This window comes from Hypanus sabinus, chromosome 18 (assembly GCF_030144855.1).
Source record: "Hypanus sabinus isolate sHypSab1 chromosome 18, sHypSab1.hap1, whole genome shotgun sequence".
NCBI lineage: Eukaryota > Metazoa > Chordata > Chondrichthyes > Myliobatiformes > Dasyatidae > Hypanus > Hypanus sabinus.
This window is the reverse complement of record NC_082723.1, coordinates 17,286,487-17,302,785: the sequence shown is the minus strand read 5'-3', so window position 1 is coordinate 17,302,785 and position 16,299 is coordinate 17,286,487. Positions and strand designations below refer to the sequence as shown.

Below are 16,299 nucleotides of genomic sequence, written 5' to 3'. Positions count from 1 at the left end.
TACCATGTGTCTAGCCTCAACTCGGTCGTGCAGGCATGTTGATGTGGGAAAGAGAGGTGGAATTAAGGTAGAAGTCCATTAGGAGATCCTGTGAGGCAACCCCCCCCAATCAATATCGGTTGTACCAATGTAGAAGAGACATAGCAAGAGTACTGAATGCAATAAAAGACATGGATGGATTCACATGTGAAGGACTGCTTGGGCCTTGAATGGTGCTAAGGGAGGAGGTATAGGTATTACACTTAGCACGACTGTGGGCTGGGATAGAAACAGTTTTTTTAAAGTTGTCTTTTGAAATAAATAGCTGCTACCCCTATACTAGGACTCCAAAATAGGTTTGTATTTATCTAACTATCTTTCCTAACTTGAAAAACCTTTTAAAAATTTATGGGAGAATTTGAGTAAAGTTGGATTTCTGTGAGAGAGGGCTTACCAGAGGAACCGCTATAGATTCTCATAAAGATTATGTCAACCTTCGACATTTTCCACATGGAGACTCTGTATAATCCCATATAAAATCTGCATGCGTTTTTTTAAATATATAAAATTACCTCGTATTTTTGCCCAGTGCAAGCTTTTAAGATGATTAGGTTTCATGTTCTAACATTTTGAAATGCCATTGCTTTGTAAAATTCAATTATAGAATGTCTTCCTTTGCTAACTAAGAAGTATTTGTTTTCATCAATGTACTCATAAAGTAAATGATTTTTTATGCTCAGTAGTATTGGAATATCAAATAAAGACCATTATCATTTTAAGCTGGCATAACTACTATAAAATCCAATGAGAAAATAAATCACAAAGTTCCAAAATGTCTAAATAAGTTACAGCCAAGAGGTGTTTACTAAGAGAGAATAAAACCATGCTGTTGCACATGATGTAGAAAAATATGGTTAGTTTGTTAGTCAAGAGCATGGAAAGCAAATACATGCCCTTTTTAACAAAAATCAATAATAACAAACCACGGCAAATACAAATAAACAGAACCACAATTTAAAAACTGAAGTAAAATCAAAGACCATTCATCAAAGTATAGCCACCAACCCAATTACAACGAGTCACAGAATATTATACTAAGTTCTCAAAATAATGATAGATATTAAATGAGAGATGTTAATTGTAAGGTTTATAAACATAGACACTGAATGCTTTTACCTTATTTTTCTTGATGAAAGGCCAGAGTTTGCCTTTGGATTTGCCACACTTGTCCTGTTTGCCATCAGATCTGCTATTGGAGAGGCTGCTTTCTGAAACTGTTCGTTTCATAGTCTGGCTGAAATCTTCAAATTCAACATCTCCAGGCTGTTCAAATCCAGATTTGAAAGCCTCAATCACTAATTGCGTGTCCTAAAATCAAGAAATATTAATCATTTTATCAACTCTCTCGGGTTTTCTGCTGTACTCTATATCACACAAAACATTTACTAACCTTCAATGGAAACTTCAAGGTTATATGGAATATATATTTACTTTGAAAGAAGTGAGTTCTAAATTCTTTTTTACTGAAACTGCTCAATCCACAATACCAAAACACAGCAAAATATTTGTGAGCAAAGCACTCAATATTATCACAAAGATTTAAGCAGTGTTAAATCAAACGAGGAATACAACAAGCTCACAGAGATATACAAGTTGAATACTTGTCCTAGTTTATAAGTCAGTTATGTGTCACTGCACATAATTTTTAATTAATAAGTGGAATACAGGCTGAACTGAATGCTTTTACATATGCACTTTGCTTGGAACGATTGAAAATTATTCCCACTTTCTTCTTGTCTCACCAGACTATAGCATCACCTCCTTCAAAGAAACTGCCTCGGACACTATCCATGATAAGTCATTTGATTTTCAAATATCTTTTGTTTCAAAATATCTTAGTTAAATAAATAAACTAATACCCCTCATCATTTTCCCTTAAACAATGCTGGAGTTTTTGGCTTTGGTGATAATATGCGCTTTAATAACAATTTCAGAATGTGGTACAATCCGTTGTTTGGATAATTTAAATGCTGGCCCAGATGGACTGGGAAGGAAGGGTGTTGAGAGTCAGGCAGGGTTGCATCGCTGAGCCAATTTGGAGAGTTCAGAATGATTTCTAATTTGGGTTCTTTTGGGTTCCTTGCTTTGCGGCTGCCTGTAAGCAACAAATCTCAGGGTTGTATAATTTATACATTCTTTGATAATAAATGTACATTGAGACTTGAGACATTGAGAAATCCCATACAACACGTAAATTTTGCAAATATCTACTTGTATTAAATCAACCGTTTGAACCATATTTTGTAGCCATTTAAGCAGATGCTGGTTTCACCTAATTACTTTATGATTTGGAATCCAACACAAGAATAATCAAACAACAACTATTATAACTTCAGAACTGATTCATTTACATATAAAACAGATTTGTAAGGCAAGTTCTCAGATAATATAACCAGCTAGAATACCCTGTTTCAGCATTACACATTGTTGTTTTCTCCTTACATCAGAACTATAAAATATTTAAATTTTGAGAGGAGAAATCAAACACCTTAATACCTTGAAAAATTTTGCTCATGAGAATATTTTTGTTCAACAGTCACCAATCACTCAGCAACCAAATTAAATACAATACTCAGCTTTACACAGCAGAAAGAAAGCCTTGTAGGGGCACTGGTTAGTCAAATTTTTCTCCTCCATATAGTTCTCATTCTTAGCTTGCAAACCAAATCAGCAGACTTCAGGTGACTCGAGTTGGCAATTAAGTTGACATCACAATTATATTTAATAAAGTTATAGCAAAATATTCCTGGTGGACAGTGTCAGAGAATATCACAATTGCAAAAAAAAACAAGACTGGTGGCTAAATGTGTGAAATTTTAAAATGAAATCCATGATATATTTTGAATTTTTTATAAATAGTAAATAGTGCCTTTTTGCATTGAGAACTTAGTTACACACTATATTTACTTTACCATCTGTATTTTGAGGCATCAATGTGAAAATAAAGAAGAAACCCATGTGAATAACTACACCCTTGGAACAGATAACAACATCTGGAGATTGCTCAGTCCTGGCTTATGGATGAATGAGCCAGAAGCCATGACATAGATGAACTCATTAAGGGGAAACTACCTGCAGCAGTGGAAGGATTTCATAGAGAATCTAAATATAGCAATGATGCAGCCTGCCAAAGAAAGATCCAACAATAGATCAACAATTGTTTTCTGATTCTAGACACATAGGAGGCAGATCTCTATGAGATAGCTAGGTGGCAGTCGGGAAATCACAAAAATTTTCTTTGTTCTTTAGCTAGAAGCACAGGGAAAGGGGATCAAGGAAAATGCAATGTAGCAGGAAGGTGAAGTTGAAAATATAAGGAATGGGCCATGTAGACTCTTAAACCAGCTCTCATAGTCAAGCTTTGACAATCATTTTGTTCAGTAATGAATTCATTGACTGAATTTCTATTGGTTTTGATCTTGCAAATACAGTTGAAAACTGCTAAAATTTACAACCAATTGTTTGAAGAAAGGCCAAAAGGCTCTATTCCTTGGAAAACATCTTGTCCTGATATCTAAGGCAAGGAATCTATTGGCATCTTCCAGATGAAGATTTTAAAGAATTGCATGTTTAGTCATAGAGTCATACAGCACAGAAACAGGCCCTTTAGCTCAACTGATCCACACTAATTACAAAGTCCCACCCAATCCAGTTCCATTTGCTAACGCTTGACCTATAATCCTCTGAACCTTTCCAATTCATGTACCTGCCCGACTGTCTTTTCGAAGTTATTATTCTACCTGCTTCAACTACTTTTTCTTGCTGAGAATTTGATACAGAAATCAGCCTTTGTGTAAAATGTTGCCCTTTGTGTAAAACATTTCTCTGCAATCTTTACCACTTCAATTAAAGCTACAGCCTCTAGTTTTGATTTCCCCACTCTGGGATAAAGACAGTGTATTTGCCCTATGATTCCCCTCATGATTCTATACACCCTTTAGTCTCCCTCTGCTCTAAGGAATAAAGACTTTGTCTGTAAAACTTCTCCAAATAATTCAGACCCTCTAAACCTGGTAAAATACTTACATAGTTCAACTCTTGCTCTTCTAAACTCCAGCAAAATAAGTTCATTTAATTTATTTCTTAGATTGTATAGTTCTCTCTTCAGGATCAATTCATGAATCTTTGTTACTGCCTCCAGAAATGTGCATCATTCCTTGCATAAGGACACCAACAGTTCTGCAAGGAGGCTGATACCAGACCTCACACCAAAGCCCTATCTAACTGTAGCAAAACCTCTTTACTATGTTACTTCACTCCACTTAAAATAAAGGTTGACTTCTTGTTTGCCTTTCCAAATGAAAGCAAAATCTGCAAATGCTGGAAATCTGAAGCAAAATTAGACTGTTAACATTCTGTTTTTATTGTTTTCCCAATTGATCTTCCAAATTAAAATTCTGAGATTGATGATATCAAAATCTCTCTGTGTTTAAATACCTACTTGGCTTCATCTTTAAAAAATAATTCTTTCTATCATTCCCACCAAAGTAAACAATATCTTACTGTACAACATTAAACTCCATCTGCCATTTTAACTGGTCTATATCTTCCAGTCTATCCAGAAGCCATTATCCCAAATGGCTCTGATTCAAACTTGGTCCCTCATCTGAGTGTTTGACATGAATAGTGAAAAACTGAGGTAGATGTACTCTGCTAACTTAACCTAATCATCTTAAAATCAACACGTTTATTTGTCTTCTCCATTTTGTATCCTCAAGACTGACACCAAGATTGGAAGATGTAGTGGATAGCAAGGAAGGCCATCAAAGCTTGCAGCAGGACCTGGATCAGCTGGGAAAATGTGTTGAAATTTGACAGATGGATTTTCATGCAACAATTGTGAGGTGATGCAATTTGGAAGGACTGACTGGGGCGAACAGTCACGCACTGAGTAGTGCAGTAGAACAGAGTGATCTGGGAATACAGATACATAATTCCTTGAATGTGGCATCACCGGTAGGTAGGGTCGTAAACAAAACTTTTGGTACACTGACCCTCATAAATTGATGTATTAGGAGTTGGTTTGTTTTGTTGAAATTGTATGAGATGTTGGTGAGACCTAATTTGGAGTATTTTGCAAAAATGAGGAAATCTGCAGATGCTGGAAATTCAAGCAACACACCCAAAATGCTGGTGGAACACAGCAGGCCAGGCAGCATCTATAGGATGAAGCACTGTCGACGTTTTGGGCCGAGACCCTTCGTCAGGACTAACTGAAAAAAGATAGTAAGAGATTTGAAAGTAGGAGGGACTCGGCCTGAAACGTCGACTGTGCTTCTTCCTATAGATGCTGCCTGGCCTGCTGTGTTCCACTAGCATTTTGGAGTTTTTTGAGCAGTTTTGGTCACCTACATTCTGGTAAAATGTAGATATGATTGAACGAGTGCAGATAAAATTCACAGGGATTTTGCTGTGCCTTGAGTACCTGAGTTACAGGGAAAAGCTGAATAGGTTTGGACTTTAGTCCCTAAAACATGGAAGATTGAGGGGAGATTTGACAGAAGTGTACACAATTATGAAGGGTATAGACAGGGTAAATGCAAGCAGGTTTTTTCCACTGAGGTTGGGTGAGACTACAACTAAAGTGTTGGGTAAAGTGAAATGTTTGAAGGGAACACTATGGGGATCTTCTTCACTCCGAGGGTGGTCAGATTGTGGAATGAGCTGCTAGCAGAAGTGGTGGATGAGTGGTCAATTTCAACATTTAAGATAAATTTTAATAGGTACGTGGATGGAAGGGGTATGAAGGGTTATGAATGCAGGTTGATGGAACTAAGGAGATTAATGGGTTCGGCACAGACTAATGAGCCAAAGGGCTGTTTCTGAGCTGTAGTGTTCTATGACTATTTGCGAAATGCGGCCCATTTTATCTTGTCTTGAAATCGAATGACATATGGAGCACAATCGAACTCAAAGTTCATTCAAAGTGCATCCATACTTTGCTGCATCCCCACAAACCTAATACATCTTCTCTGTTTTCTGACTTAGCACACTAACAATCAGCAATGCGTAGAATGTAAATGGCAGGAAATTACTCTCTGAATAACAGCTTGAAAGCATTTTTGTATTTGTTGGAACATATTTAAATTATTACTGATGGATAGCAAACTGATTCAAGTTAGAACTGTAATCAAGTTACCAAAAAGTTTCATGATCAACTGAAGAATAAAACAGTATTTCTACATTTATTGGTGAATGTATTGTAAACTTAAATTTATATATAGTAGAGATCCTCATTCAAATTTGCTTAAAAAGACTCTAGCACTATAAATAATAGTAATGCACTGGGCCAGAGAGGGGGATGTCATTCTTAATTGATGCTCAGTGAACCTCTGGTAGCCCTTGCCTGCCCTTGTCTGTGATCAATGAATTGACTTACGAGCAGAATACACCAACATAGGTGAAAGCTGATTTTTGCCATATCTCCAATGTCAGTGCTTCCGGTCCGTAATGAAAGGGAAGAATGATCAAAATAATTAAGTCATACAATGATCCACCAAGTTGCACGCCAACTCACTTCACTTCTGAATATAATTTTCAATAACATCAGCACTAAAACTAACTTGGCTACAAAATAGGTTAGACCATATTTTGTTCATAACTAGCTTAACTTCTCCCATGACACTAATGCATTAAAGATTTCAAGACACTTAAAAAGTGTCGTAACAGTCATTAAAATTTATGTCTTATGGAATACTAGTAAATAACTCAAAATAAAGCTTCTTAAATGTATGCTTATTTTTCAACATTATAACCTTGGATCTATTCATATTGTAATACAGTGGCATGCAAAAGTTTGGGCACTCCTGGTCAAAATTTCTGTTACTGTGAATAGCTGAGTGAGTAAAAGACGACCTGATTTCCAAAAAGCATAAAGTTAAAGATGACACATTTCTTTAATATTTTAAGCAAGATTACTTTTTTCATTTCCATCTTTTAGTTTCAAAATAACGAAAAAGGAAAAGGACCTGAAAAGACCCTGCATGATCGGTACTTAGTAACACCCCCTTTGGCAAGTATCACAGCTTGTAAACACTTTCTGTAGCCAGCCAAGAGCCTTTCAATTCTTGTTTGGGGGATTTTCACCCATTCTTTCTTGCAAAAGGCTTCTAGTTCTGAGATTCTTGGGCCATCTTGCATGCACTGCTCTTTTGAGGTCTATTTTCAAATTTTCGATGATGTTTAGGCCAGGGGACTGTGAGGGCCATGGCAAAACCTTCAGCTTGCACCTCCTGCGGTAGCCCATTGTGGATTTTGAGGTGTGTTTAGGATCATTATTCTGTTGTAGAAGCCATCCTCTTTTCATCTTCAGCTTTTTTTTTTACAGATGGTGTGATGTTTGCTTCCAGAATTTGCTGGTATTTCATTGAATGCATTCTTCCCTCTACCAGTGAAATGTTCCCTGTGCCACTGGTTGCAACACAAGCCCAAAAACATGATTGGTCCACTGATGCACCATCAATAACTCTCTCTGAGACGTAAAGGCGAGATATCAGCTTTTATTGACTGGAAGAAGGAACAAGCAGTGGTTGACCACCATACTACATCCTGGAGACAGAGGCCGGGCTCAGACCTCAATCGCCTTTATACCGGGGTCTGTGGGAGGAGCCACAGGAGCAGTCAGCAGGGGGCGTGTCCAGACAAGTATATGTAGTTCACCACATCCACCCCCATGCTTAACAGTTGGAGAGGTGTTCTTTTCATGAAATTCTGGACCGTTTTTTCTCCAAACATACCTTTGCTCATTGCGGCCAAAAAGTTCTATTTTAACTTCATCAGTCCACAGGACTTGTTTCCAAAATGCATCAGACTTGTTTAGATGTTCCCTTGCAAACTTCTGATGCTGAATTTTGTGGTGAAGACGCAGGGAAGGTTTTCTTCTGATGACTCTTCCATGAAGGTCATATTTGTGCAGGTGTCGCTGCACAGTAGAACAGTGCACCTCCACTCCAGAGTCCGCTAAATCTTCCTAAAGATTTTTTGCAGTCAAACGGGGGTTTTGATTTGCTTTTCTAACAATCCTACAAGCAGTTCTCTCAGAAAGTTTTCTTGGTCTTCCAGACCTCAACTTGACCTCCACCATTCCTGTTAATTGCCATTTCTTAATTATTATTAAGAACTGAGGAAATGGCTACCTGAAAATGCTTTGCTATCTTCTTATAGCCTTCTCCTGCTTTGTGGGCATTATTTATTTTAATTTTCAAAGTGCTACGCGGCTGCTGATTGTTGGGACAAAGTTTGAGGAGTCAGGGTATTTATAAAGCTTTGAAATTTGCATCACCTGGCTTTTCCTAATGATGACTGTAAACAAGCTACAGCCCTAACAAGCTAATTAAGGTCTGAGACCTTGGTAAAAGTTACCTGAGAGATCAAATCTCTTTTACATGGTGCTCCTTTCCTTTTTTCACTCTAAAATTGTACAAAACAAAAATAATACACTGATCTTGCTTAAAATGTTGAAAAAAATGTTTCATCTTTAACTTTATGACTTTTGGAGATCAGTTCACCTTCTACTCACTTAACTATTCACAGTAACAGAAATTTTGACCGGGGTGCCCAAACTTTAGCATGTCGCTGTAACTTGAAAAATAAATTCTGCAGACCAGTGATTAGTTCTACATAAATGCTGCAAAAACAAATTTAAAACTGGCATTTTGTCAATAACTAAACAAGACTTAAATAGAAATGTTCTTTCAAGACTAATACTGTGAATTATTTACTTTTGTTACCAGAATGCCATAATGCCAGCAACAAAACAGCTAAAGCCAGCCTAAGGTTGAGGAGCAAGCACACCTGGGTACATAGCAATTTGCAGGGCACGTTATTGTATTCTCAATCTGAATATAGCTGACTGTATTTTCATACAATCATTCTGAAATTGTATGAAAGCTGATCATTAGTGCCTGCCATACTGTGAGTTCAGTTTCTCAATTTTCCCTTTTTCTTTGCAATTCAGGTTGGCTCTCTGGATATATCCCTTTGTGTCACACCACATAAATAAACTTGATACTTCATCCAGTCTCGCCATACTGGAAAAAGTTCCTTTATTCCATCCGTTTTCTTTTCCCATTTTCTCTGCAACTTCAAACTAATTTGTTGTTTCTTTGCCCAGTTTTGAGAAGGATCACAAACATGAATAGTTGTTCCTTTACCCACAGATATGGCTTAAGTATTTCTAGCATTTTCTAGAAACCCACCACCATGAATAGTGGTTAAAGCAAATATTATTGGTTCATTGAACTGAATGGGTACACAAGGAATAAAGGAAATGAAGGATATGATGAGACGATTAGATGAGGAGCAGACAAGGGAAAGCTTTGATAGAGCAAAAACAGTCACAGAGTCTCATTTCAGAGTGACACAATGTAATTCTATGTGATATTATGATAGTTAAGCAACAAAGAACTCCAATGAACACTAAACCAATGGGGAGAAATAACTAATTTTTGGGAATAAGCCTGTTGCAAAAACACATAAGGCTCAGTCTGCACATGCACAGATAAATAAAAGTTGAGGCCTGGAAAATAAGAAAAAATAAATCAGAGAGGAAATCTGGGAAAAAACTGAGGACTTTAAGGACTATAACTGAGGTCTAAATGGACTTTATACAGTTCTGAAAATGAAGACATGGGTTTGAAGTTTCTAAATTCATTCCTTAGACCAAAAGGATGTATAGTGCCTCAAATGAGATAATATTGTCAAAACTTGCATTTGCTTTCAGTGCTACAGTTTAGAAGGTCACAGTAGGAATGGGAAAGGAGCAAAGTAGACAAACAAAGATGCTATTCTGTACTTATGCACTAAATGGGAATTGTTTGGCAATCTTGTCTTTGTGTGTTTGTTCTATAAATATCTTAATGTGATTCTCCAATACAAAACTAAGTTTACCCCACTTGCACAAATCAAGGATCAGGGTAATGCTTTTAGATGGATGGCAGTACATATTTTAATTCTTCCCTTTTTCTGAAAATTAAAAATACTGTTGCAGCTCCCGTGGCTTTGTAAGGTGACACCCAAAATCATAACACATCTATATTCCCACAGATGTCAAATGAATTGTTTGTTCAGTACTGTGAACTTTTCAACCCACAGCTGTATATGTTTTAAATGTCACCTAATGTGTACATATCACCAATATACCTTACATCAATTATAGCCAGGAAGTGAAGGTTTTCAGCAAAATGGTGCCTCCACAACAGCTACTACATTTACCAGACTGATTCATATTAAGAAAGAAGATTTTAATGTTCAGCAAAAATAGCTGCATGAATTATCAACTCCTCTGACAATGGATAACAGTGCAAAAAAGGACAAGTTCTTAACTTAAAGTTTCAAAAAAATTCACATGCAATGTTTAGTAAAGCATTTGTCACATAACTTACATTTTTTTCATCAATACATTCAGCTGCTTTTGTGATTCCATCAAGACATTTTCCAATGATAGGAATGACTTGTCTGTCAACTTCAGAAAAGGTCTTCATTGAATCTCCAATTCTAATTATTCTTCTCTCATCCAGATCTTGAATTTTCTGAAAGATCAATTAATATTTGAAATTAATGAATAAATCGTGTTTATTCCGCTGGTTTAAATGGTAAAAGGGCTCCAGGAAAAAGCCCAAATCATTTATGCATTTCCCTTATATAATTAGTTAGCTTATTTTTAAATTGGCAGAGTGCATCCTGTCTGAATTAAAACATCATAATGGCAATGATTCAATCATTTCAAAAGATTGATGATAAAACAAAGCTTGTAATTTAGTTTCCAAAATCCCCAGTACAAAAACAAAATGCAATGCAACACACACAATATGCTGGAGGAACTCAGCAGGTCAGGCAGCATCTATGGAAATGAATCAACAGTTGATGCTTCTGGCTGAGATCCTTCTTCAGAACTGGAAAGGAGGGAGGTAGAAACCAGATCAAGAAGGTGGGGGGAGGGAGAAGGAGGACAAGCTAGAAGGTGATAGGTAAAGCCAGGTTGATGGAGACAGAGGATGAAGTAAGAAGTGGGGAGGTGATAGATGGAAAAGGAAAAGGGTTGGAGAAGAAGCAATCTGATAGGAGAGGAGAATAGACCAAGAGAGAAAGGAAAGAAAGAGGTATAGAGGGATTTGATTGGCAAGTAAGGATATGAGGTAAGAACCAGAGGGAGAACTGAAGAAGAGGGAAGGGGAGGGGGGAAAGTTACTAGAAATTGGAGATGTCAATGTTCATGCCATCAGGTTAGAGGCTGCCTAGACGACAATTAAGGTGATGCTCCTCCAATCTGAGCATGGCAAAAGAGGCTACACATCAGAATGGGCATAAGGAAGGAATTTAAATAGTTGGTCTCTGGGAAATTCTGCCTTTTATGAATGAAGCAGAGGAACTTGACAAAGTGGTCCCCCAATCTATGTAGGGTTTCACCAGTGTAGAAGAAACCATATTAGTAGCATTGGATACAGTAGACAATCCCCAACAGGTTTGCAGATGAAGTGTTGCTTCCCCTTGAAAGACTGTTTAGGGTCCTGACTGGAGATGGAGGAGTAAGTTAATGAGTAGGTGTAGCACTTCAGCCATTAGAAGGGAAGGGAAATTAGAAAAGCTAAAAGAAGATATGAGCAAACACGAGGAAATCAGCAGATGCTGGAAATTCAAACAACACACACAAAATGCTGGTGGAACACAGCAGGTAGAACACATAGATGCTGGAATGGTGGAACACATAGATGCTGCCTGGCCTGCTGTGTTCCACCAGCATTTTGTGTGTGTTGTGAGAAGATATGAGGTTGTTTTGGCAAGTAAGGTGAAAATAAATCCAAAGGGTTTCTATAGTTATATTAATAGCAAAAGGATAGTGAGAGATAAAATTGGTCTCTTAGAGAATCAGAGTGGACAGCTATGTATGGAGCCGAAAGAGATGGGGGAGATTTTGAACAATTTATTTTCTTCGGTATTCACTAAGGAGAAGGATATTGAATTGTGTAAGGGAAACAAGTAGGGAAGTTATGGAAACTATGACGATTAAAGAGGAAGAAGTACTGGCACTTTTAAGAAATATAAAAGTGGATAAATCTCTGGATCCTGACAGGATGTTCCCTAGGACCTTGAGGGAGGTTAGTGTAGAAATAGCAGGGGCTCTGACAGAAATATTTCAAATGTCATTAGAAACGGGGATGGTGCTGGAGGATTGGCGTATTGCTCATGTGGTTCCATTGTTTAAAAAGGGTTCTAAGAGTAAACCTAGCAATTATAGGCCTGTCAGTTTGACGTCAGTGGTGGGTAAATTAATGGAAAGTATTCTTAGAGATGGTATATATAATTATCTGGATAGACAAGGTCTGATTAGGAACAGTCAACATGGATTTGTGCGTGGAAGGTCATGTTTGACAAATCTTATTGAATTTTTTGAAGAGGTTATGAGGAACGTTGACGAGGGTAAAGCAGTGGATGTTGTCTATATGGACTTCAGTAAGGCCTTGACAAGGTTCCGCATGGAAGGTTAGTTAGGAAGGTTCAATCGTTAGGTATTAATATTGAAGTAGTAAAATGGATTCAACAGTGGCTGGATGGGAGATGCCAGAGAGTAGTGGTGGATAACAGTTTGTCAGGTTGGAGGCCAGTGACTAGTAGTATGCCTCAGGGATCTGTACTGGGTCCAACGTTATCTGTCATATACATTAATGATCTGGACGATGGGGTGGTAAATTGGATTAGTAAGTATGCACATGATACTAAGGTAGGTGGCGTTGTGGATAATGAAGTAGGTTTTCAAAGTTTGCATAGAGAATTAGGCCAGTTAGAAGAGTGGGCTGAATGATGGCAGATGGAGTTTAATGCTAATAAGTGTGAGGTGTTACATTTTGGTAGGAATAATCCAAATAGGACATACATGGTAAATGATAGGGCATTGAAGAATGCAGTAGAACAGAGTGATCTAGGAATAATGGTGCATAGTTCCCTGAAGGTGAAATCTCATGTGGATAGGGTGGTGAAGAAAGCTTTTGGTATGTTGGCCTTTATAAATCAGAGTATTGAGTATAGGAGTTGGGCTGTAATGTTAAAATTGTTCAAGGCGTTGGTAAGGCCGAATTTGGAGTATTGTGTACAGTTCTGGTCACCGAATTATAGGAAAGGTGTCAACAAAATAGAGAGAGTACAGAGAAGATTTACTAGAATGTTACCTGGGTTTCAGCACCTAAGTTACAGGGAAAGATTGAACAAGTTAGGTCTTTATTCTTAGGAGCGTAGAAGGTTGAGGGGGGACCTGATAGAGGTATTTAAATTTATGAGGAGGATAGATAGAGTTGATGTGGATAGGCTTTTTCCATGTAGAGTAGGGGAGATTCAAACAAGAGGATATGAGTTGAGAGTTAGGGGGCAAAAGTTTAAGGGTAACACGAGGGGGAATTTCTTTACTCAGAGAGTGGTAGCTGTGTGGAACGAGCTTCCAGTAGAAGTGGTAGAGGCAGGTTTGGTATTGTCATTTAAAGTAAAATTGGATAGGTATATGGACAGGAAAGGAATGGAGGGTTATGGGCTAAGTGCGGGTCAGTGGGATTAGGTGAGAGTAAGCGTTCGGCACGGACTAGAAGGGCCGAGATGGCCTGTATCCGTGCTGTAATTGTTATATGGTTATATATGTGCCAGGAGGGAGATCAGTGGGGAGGGACGAATGGACAAGGGAATCACAGTGGGAGCAATCCCTGCGGAAAGCAGAGAGTGGGGAGGTAAGCAAAGATGTGTTTGGTGCTAGGGTCCTGCTGAAGATGGCACAAGTTGCAGAGAATGACATGTTGGACATGCAGTTTCATGGGATAGTGGGTGAAGGCAGGAGGAACTCTGTCTCTATTAAAGTGGTAAGACGGGGTGAGTGCGGATGGCTGGGCAAGGAAAGAGATATGGGTGAGGGCAACAACAATGGTGGAGGAAGGGAAACCCCATTTTTTGAAGGCAGGGGACCACTATGATGTCCTGGAAAGGAATGGCTCATCCCGGGAACAGATGCTGCAGAGGTGAAGAAACTGAGAAAAGGGAATGGCATTTTTACAGGTGACAGGACAGGAAGAGGTACAGTCAAGATGGAATTGGTAGGTTTATAAAAAAATATCTACACATTTTGTCTCCAGAAATGGAGACAGAGAGATTGAGAATGAGGAGATAGGAGTCAGAAATGGACTAAGTGAATTTAAGGGCAGGGTGGAAGTTGGAGGCAAAGTTGATGAAATTGAAGAGCACAGAATGGGTGCATGAAGTAGCACCAATGTAACTCAAAATGTAATGCACCAGCTTCCTTGTGTTCTTTGACAGTAGAAGCTCACCAGTAGATGACTTCTATAACCTAGAAGGACAAGAATCCAGATTCAAACTGCTTGCACTTCCAAGACTTGTAAATACTTTGCCATGTGGTCATTGGCACTGTATCAACATTTTAGAATTTGTTACTAAGCAGCAATGTAGGAGGATCCCCTTCACCACAAGGACTGTAGTGGTTCAACATGACTGCTCACTTCCACTTTCCTAGGATATAGAAATGGTTACTTCAGTGTGCCTTGGCCAACAACATCTACTTCTAAGAATTACTTTTTTGTAAAGCTATTACTTTGATCCAGCTTCAACTTTGTCCAGGCTGTAAAGTAAATTTAGTCCTGAAAATTTTCCTCATAACAAATTTAAAATTGTATTCCTTGGAAATTTTGTTCTATTTTTTAAAAAAAGTTGCTGGTTACACAGTCTTCTATCAATCCCAAAGGAAACTAGCAATTCTGGACATATATAACTACAAATAAGCAATCTGACAGAACATTGTTTGAAGAGTCTAATGCTGCTGTGATTACTTAGCTTATAATATCAATGCAGAAACAGAAAACGTCAGAAATACTCAGCAGATCAATCAATATCCTTGGAAAGACAAACGGAGTTAATACTTCTGATCAATGATCTTCCATCAGAAGTTGGAAAGCAACTAAGTTTTAAGGTGTAGATAAGGCAAAGAGTGGAAAAGACAAAGGAACTGTTTGTTATAGGGAAGTGAACAAAGGAGAGTGGAGATGATAGCATCTGAGCAAGTGTCGTAAAAAGCTTCTGACCAAGGGTCTTTGGCTTTTAAAGTCAACTCTGTATTTCTCTTTATAGATGCCACTTGACCTGCTGAGTGCATTCAGCATTTTCTGTTTTTGTTATAGATTTTCAGCATCAGTTTATTTTATTTTTGTAGGAATGAAGATTTGTTGGCCTGTTAATTGCAATTTATCCATCTGGAGTAAGTATGAACAGAGGGTGAGGAAAGAGGATAGAGGGACAGAAAAACATTTAAGGGCTGGATAGTAAGTTTGCAGATGACACAAAATTTGGTGCAGCTGTGGATACTGTAGGAAGCTGTCATGGATTACAAAATGACATTGACGGGATGCAGAGCAGGACTGAGAAACGGCAGATGGAGTTCAACCCAGAAAAATAAGTGATACCCTTTGCAAGGTCAAATTCGAAATCAGAATATATGGTTAATGGCAGGATTCTTAGCAAGTGTGGAGGAACAGAGGGATCTTGGGGTTCACGTCCACAGATCCCTCAAAGTTCCTCTGCAAGTTGCCTGGATTGTTGAGAAGGTGCATGGTGTGCTGGCCTTTATTAATCCGTGAGATAATATTGTAGCTCTATAAAACCCCAGTTAGACCACGTTTGGTATTTTGTTTTCAGTGCTGGTCATCGCCTTAGAGAAAGGATGTGGAAGCTTTTGAGAGGGTGCAGAGGAGATTTACCAGGATGCTGCCTGGACTAGAGAGGCTGTCTTATGAGGACAGGTTGAGCAAGCTGGTGCTTTTCTCTCTGGAGTGAAGGTGGTTGAGAGATAACTTGGTAGGGGTATACAAGATGATAAGAGGCATAGATCAAGTGAATAACCAGAGACTTTTTCCCCATGCCTAAATGGTTAATAGGAGGGGTCATAATTTTAAGGTGATTGGAGTAAAGTATAGGGGCAGATATCAGAGGTAAGGTTGCAAATACAGAGTAGTGGATGTGCAGAAAGCCCTGCTAGAGATTATGGTAGAGGCAGATACATGAAGGCCAAGTAAGAAGGTCTTGGAGAGGCACATGAATGATAGAAAAATGAAAGGCTATGTATCAGGGAAAAGTTAGATTGATTTCAAATGTAGGTTAAAATGTTGAAACAACATCATGGGCCGTAAGGCCTCTGCTGTAACATTCTATATTATGCAGAACACCACAGCTACTGGGCAACAAACCAGTCATTTGTACGTATATAAAAAACCAAGAGCT

At 38.2% G+C, this 16,299-nt stretch overlaps 1 protein-coding gene across 2 annotated transcripts in view; it reads right to left on the bottom strand.

Annotated features, from left to right (window-relative positions):
- LOC132407361 (formin-binding protein 1) overlaps positions 1-16,299 on the bottom strand; it is a 200,087-nt gene that overhangs the window by 54,892 nt on the left and 128,896 nt on the right. For both annotated transcript variants that reach the window (XM_059993732.1, XM_059993733.1), the window contains exons 8-9: positions 10,422-10,568; positions 1,156-1,347 (exon numbers count right to left, since the gene is read on the bottom strand). In XM_059993732.1, coding sequence (XP_059849715.1) covers positions 1,156-1,347; positions 10,422-10,568 — 339 coding nt within the window. The remainder of the gene's footprint in view (positions 1-1,155; positions 1,348-10,421; positions 10,569-16,299) is intronic.